Raw genomic sequence first — 6,000 nt, forward strand, 5'->3', positions numbered from 1 at the left:
TGTCGGTGCACCCTTGCACAGCACTTGCTTGCACGGGCGTGTGCTCGCATGCCTGTGTGTTTCATAAAGCCGTGTGCGTGGGCGCGTGCTGAACTGGCCCTCTTTTTACCACCTAATTTGCTTTTTAAGTAGTAGTCATGTTTGGCGCAGTGAAAATGCTTTTTTTTTGCGAGAGCAGTGGAAATAGTTAATTTGCCTATAAGAGGACACACGGTCAGCAAACGAAGTTAAAACCAGACAGACAGAACGGGGGGTAGCGGGGAGGAAGTGGGCACACCGCCGGCTGCCTCAGCGTCCGCGTGCATGTGCTCCCCTCTCCCGCAGAGCATCTGCTGGGTCACCTGGAACAAGCCAAAAGCCTTCCCCCGGCCGGCCAGCACGAAGCCGCTCCCGAGAAGGAAGCAGACGTGCCCCGGGGGGAGCCTCCTGCAGTGCCCAAGAGTGTCAGTGCCACCAAAGAGCAGAAGAAAAAGCCTCGAAGAGGGAGAAAACCCAAAGCATCAAAACCTGAGCAACCACTAGACATTATAGAAGGCAAGGAGCCAGCAGGTGAGGGCTGGGCCCCGGGAGGGGGAGCCGGCAGGCGGGGGTGGCCCCGGGAGGGGGAGCCGGCAGGCGGGAAAACTTAGGATGGACAGGTCACACAGAGGGGAACCTGGCCTTTCCCTTTCCCTCTAAATCAGTTCTGTTAGAGCACAATTCCCGTATAAACACGGTTACCACTGCAAAGTGTGCAGGTTGTGAATGTTGACAAGGGGCCCGCCTGTGTCACGAGTGCCCCGTCAGGACAGAGAACCTTACCATCTCCCAGACTTTCTTCCTTGTCTGCGTGACTTAGCCTTGTCCGTCCTGGATTTCACGTGAATCCCTCTTTCTGTGCCCAGCGTCTTACATGCGGCGTGTGGAGTGAGACCCACCCACTAGGGTTTCTGGCGTGGGTTCACTGTGTGAAAGCCCGGCCGTCCACCCCCGTGTCGCCTGGGCCTGAGGCCTGCTCCCGGTCTCTGTGATGGTATCCCCGGTTGAGTTTGGAGGGACTCTGACCCACTCTCTGGGGTGCGCAGGGCCTGTGCCCCCTCGGTCCTCTCATGACCTCTGCCAGCATGGCCTGGTGCCAGCAGACCCCTTGGGGGTCTCACACGTAAGGACGGGCTGTGACGCTGGGGCTGGGTCCCCTCGCTGCCTTCGTGCTGACCGCTGAGAGCTTTCTTTTGCTGTCTGGTCGAGCCCTGGTTTTCTTTCCTGAGAGCCAGAATGAAAAGGGATTCAGAGAGCAGACTTCACCCAGTACGGGCTCACCGTCTCCTGTAGCCAGCTGTCGGCCCGTGTTCTCTTCGGAACCGAGAGATGGGCAGGCGGCTTCGACTTCCCCTGCGCAGTGTCTCTGTCTCTCCCTAAATAGGTGGAGAAGACGAGAGGGGAGCTGAGAGCTCTAAGTGGTCCTTTCCCTCATTATTAGTTGCATTAGGAAGACGTGTAGCAGGTAAACTGGCAGAAGCCACTGTGTTACCTTCCCGTCGCTCATTGTCCGGAGGTTCGGGCCAGGACACCTGTTACCGTAATCATTTGGCCTTTGGCCCTCGTAGAACACGATGATCCGCTTTTGAACATACTCAGGGTGGCCGGTCTGGTTTTAAAAGTCAATGTTTCCGAATCTCCGTTAGCACTAAGTAAGTTGAAAGATCCCGTTACGTATCACGATGTTTTGTTTGGGGACTGAGATCGCAGCCTAACTGCTCTGCTTTTAGAAAAGATCACAAATTATAACTTCAGTTTCGAGCTGAGAGTAACGTTTTGCTCTTTCGAAACCGGTAGCTACGTGGATCCCGCCACGTTGCTAGTCTTCTTTCCTTTCTTCCTCCCGCGTGCGTCTCGCAACGCGTGTCTACGACGTGGGCCTGGCTGCGGTCCGCTCGGGTGCGTTTTCCTGGTTTGGCCGGGTCCCGTCCCCTGCCCCGGCGATGACACGGCTGTCGCGCCCCCTTCACACAGAGCAAGTGGCGGAGATCGTCACCGAGGTCCCTCCGGATGAGCCAGCGACGGCGGCACCGGACGAGAGGATCATGGAGCTGGTTCTGGGGAAGCTGGCCACCACCACCGGTGACGCCGCTTCAGTGCCAAAGTGAGTCCTGCTGAAGTTCCCGGGGCGGCCGTGTGGACGGCAGGTGCCCCCGGGCGGGGAGGCGCCCCTCCTGGGGGAAAGAAGAGGGTGTCCTTGGGGAGCGGCAGGATCCTTCCAGAACTCGGGAGCGTGATGCCACGTCCGCTGTGAAGACAGTTAAAAGCGGTTGTGTGTGTGTGTGGTGAGCTGTACGTCACAGACGGTTGACCATCTGAACCTCTCCTGGGTGCACAGTTCGGTGCCATTAAGTGCACCTGCGCTCGGTGCAGCCTCCAGCCGCGTCCGTCTCTGGAACTTTCCATCCTCCCGGACTGAAACTCTGTCCTCATGGAACACTAACTCCCCATGTCCCTCTCCCCCCACCCCGGCACCCCCTCCCGTCCCTGTCTCCGTGAAGACGGACGTACCTTGTGTGAGGTCCCGGCCTGGGCGCTGGCATGCGATGCCGGCCCTTTTGTGACGGGCCCGTGGCGCTCCGCATGCCGTGCCTGAGGCTCATCCAGCAGGTGTCAGATTGTCCTTCCATCTCGAGGCTGGCATCCCATCCCATAGATAGATTCCTCTATCAGTGGGCACCTGGGCTCCTCCCACCGTTCGGCTGTTGGGAACGGTGCTGCTGTCACAGAAGTTTCTGTACATGTAACACCTTGTTTTTCCTTTCCTCTCCTCTCCTCTCCTCTCCTCTCCTCTCCTCTCCTCTCCTCTCCTCTCCTCTCCTTTCCTTTGAAAATGTTTTGTATTCTAGTTGTCATTCCTGGATAAATCTTTCCTTTGACATGGAATAAGCTGATGCTGATTTCTTTTCGGGCTTTTTTGGAGTGCCTCTTAACGTTCTCATGATGTGCCTGGCCCCGTTTGATCCCGGAGCCCGTGCAGACCGGGGCCGGCGTGCTGTCGGAAACGGGGTCACCTGTTCGTTAACCTACCCTGTCTGACTGCCCAGAGGACTTCTGTGGCTTGCCGTCAGAAAGACGTTTAAAAGGGAGAAGAAATTTTTAAAAAACAGGGTCAGGGAAAGTACAAAACAGAGCAGAGGCCAGGCCAGGCGAGAGAAACGGGGATCTTCCCGGGGCATCATCTGAGAGCTTCCTGGTGGCCAGAGTGAAAATGCAGTCAGGAGCGTGGCCATGCTGGACGATCAAGCTGTGTCTCCCGTGCAGATTCCCCTGACGCCGGGGTGGTGCCCGAGTGCCTTCCCTCCTTCCTCGCGGCGAGCTAGGAAGGTTTGGAAGAGCCCTTCCCGAGATGGCGGTGACCTCGCGCTTCCTCCCCAACGACGCAGTGTGCCCCCTGTCTCACCAGGTGTCTGTCTGACCTGGCAGGTTCCCGCATCATCCGAGCACCGCCATCACCCTCAAGAGGAGTCTCATTCTGTCGAGCCGGCACGGCATCCGCAGGAAGCTCGTCAGGCAGCTGGGGGAGCACAGGCGGGTGTACCAGTGCAGCGTCTGCAGCAAGATCTTCCAGAACAGCAGCAACCTGAGCAGGCACGTGCGCTCGCACGGTGAGTCCCCGCGGGACGCCCGCCTCGGGGCGGGGACCGGGCTGCCCAGGCCGGGGGAGAGGTGGCCGTGGACCCGGTTGGGGGGGGGGGAGGGGCGGGCGGGCGCAGCCCCGGTAATGCCCGGAGTCGTGAAGTAGCGTTTCGTCGGTTGGCTCCTAGGTGACAAGCTGTTTAAATGTGAGGAATGTGCCAAGTTGTTCAGCCGCAAGGAGAGTCTGAAGCAGCACGTCTCCTACAAGCACAGCAGGAACGAGGTGCGTGGGGTCTGGGCTCTCGTGCTGGTTGTGGAGGCGCAGCAGGCGATCGGCAGGACGGGCTGCTGGGAAGGGAGACGGGGTCCCCGGGGAGGGGGAGGAGGGGCAGCGGGGTGGAGGGGGCCCCTGGGCTGGCGTTCGCCCTGCGGTACCCGAGCGGGGATTCTTCCAGGGCAATTGGACGGTGAGAATAAGAGCTTGCTCGTGTTCCTAAATCTTGTAGGAGAGTAGTGGGCAATGACACAGACCAGGACAGGAACGGGGACCAGGAGGGTGACGTACACCAGGGCGGTGACGTAGACCAGGACGGTGAGTAGAGCAGGCTTACGACAGAGACAGGACGGCAAAGTAGACCAGGGCGGGGACGGAGACCTTACCCACCGGGACGTGGCGAGAGGCAGGTCGGGGGCGCGTCCTTAGGTGGAGCTGCCCCCTGCCCCTGCCCCTCAACAGCGCTCCCCTGTCGCCAGGTGGACAGTGAGTACAGGTACCGCTGCGGCACCTGCGAGAAGACGTTCCGCATCGAGAGCGCCCTCGAGTTCCACAACTGCAGGACAGGTGAGCGGGCGCCCCCTGGCGGCGCTTCTCACCGGCTGGACGGAAGCCGGGGGCTTCGGAACCAGCCGGTGCACTTGCGGCCCCTCCCTCCGTTCGCGTCCCCTCGAAGCGGTCCTTACTGATTCTGAAGGAGCCGCGGGTGGAAAACGGCCTCTTGGCCTCCGGGCGAGGCTGTGCCTGCCCCCTCCCCCACCCCCACCCCCAGGCTGTCCTGAGAAAGGTGGGCGGTGGGCCGAGAGGCGGGGGGGCTCCTGGACCGCGTGAGACATTCCTAGAGGCGGGGGGGGGGGGGGGGGGGGGGCGACAGCGTCAGGACGGGGGCTCCACCTCACTGGCTGGAAGGCCCTCCCTCCGCTGGCCACCCTCCGTTACCCGCCGAGCCTGCCGGCTTCCGGGACCATGGTGCCGCCGTGCATTGACCGGTTCTGCTCCGAGCCCGTTCTGTTCGTGGGTCCTGAAAGCGCAGGACTCACTCACTCGCTCGTGTGTGTCGCACGCTTGCCCGGGCCTTGAGCCGGGGGGGCCTCTGCGGGCCTGGGCGTGCATCTCAAGCCCTGGCTGAGCTCAGGCTCCCACCAGAAGGGAGTAGACAGAGCACTGGGTGGGTGACAGTGGGGGTGACAGACAGCGGGGCGTCCCAGCACAGCCGAGAAGGGGGGTGACGGGCGAGTCCCAGCACAGCCCAGAAGGGGGCTGACGGGGCGTCCCAGCACAGCCGAGAAGGGGTGCCCAGCAGCAGGCGGCTCAGACACCTGCTACCTTGGCCTTTGGTTCCGAACCCCTTTCCTGTTGGCCCCTCCGTGCACCCCTTGTACCTGTGTGCTGGTTCTCACGTCCTGTCTCAGACCCTTTAAGCAGCTTTAGGTAAACCTCCACCGCCTGTCCTGCGGGGCAGCTCCTGCTCCCAGGCATCTGCTGGGTCCTGTCCTATGCTGGAGCCTGGAGGCCTGGCTTGTTTGTCCACGGCACCCCGTGTGGCCACCTGCTCCTGTGACGGGGCTTTTCCGAGGGCACGCGAGTCTCGTTTTTCCTGAGCTCCACCTGCTCCGCACCGTCCACGGCATGAACTGGTGGCCCCGGAAGCTTCCAGGCGCACGTGCATTCTGAGCTGTGCACCCCAGGAGTGCCCTCAAATCTGGGTCCCCCCCACACAGCTTTTTCGACGGATGCAGTGCCTGTCAGGAGACTAAGCTGCGTTCGTGGCCAGAGTCAGGATGGCGCCCCATGTGGCCACCTGTGGCTCTGCAGGAGTGCGGAGCCATGTCCCCATGCCCTCTGGTGTCTGGTGGGGTAGCCTCAAGACGGGGACAAGTTGGCCTCTTTTTATCTGACAAATGAAACAAAGTAATAAAAGGAGTCAGAACAGCTATCGGTACATGTCAAATAAAGGGCCTGTTAAACCAGGCGTTTTTTTCTTTTCGTTATATAGAACTAACTGCAGCAGTGAATTAAGGTGCATCTTCTCTCTCATCTCCTAAGTTAGAAGTTTCCGATGGAAACCAAAGAATAACAGGGCACCTGGGTGGCTCAGTCGGTTAAGCGTCCCACTTCGGCTCAGGTCA

General features: G+C 60.4%; 1 protein-coding gene across 1 annotated transcript in view; it reads left to right on the forward strand.

The window, feature by feature from the left end:
• PRDM15 (PR/SET domain 15) overlaps positions 1-6,000 on the forward strand; it is a 67,632-nt gene that overhangs the window by 32,682 nt on the left and 28,950 nt on the right. Inside the window, exons 8-12 of the mRNA XM_040484969.1 lie at positions 325-549; positions 1,993-2,122; positions 3,445-3,626; positions 3,786-3,880; positions 4,351-4,438. Coding sequence (XP_040340903.1) covers positions 325-549; positions 1,993-2,122; positions 3,445-3,626; positions 3,786-3,880; positions 4,351-4,438 — 720 coding nt within the window. The remainder of the gene's footprint in view (positions 1-324; positions 550-1,992; positions 2,123-3,444; positions 3,627-3,785; positions 3,881-4,350; positions 4,439-6,000) is intronic.

The sequence above is a fragment of the Herpailurus yagouaroundi genome, unplaced genomic scaffold, assembly GCF_014898765.1.
Source record: "Herpailurus yagouaroundi ecotype Mexico unplaced genomic scaffold, PumYag 162, whole genome shotgun sequence".
Lineage (NCBI taxonomy): Eukaryota > Metazoa > Chordata > Mammalia > Carnivora > Felidae > Herpailurus > Herpailurus yagouaroundi.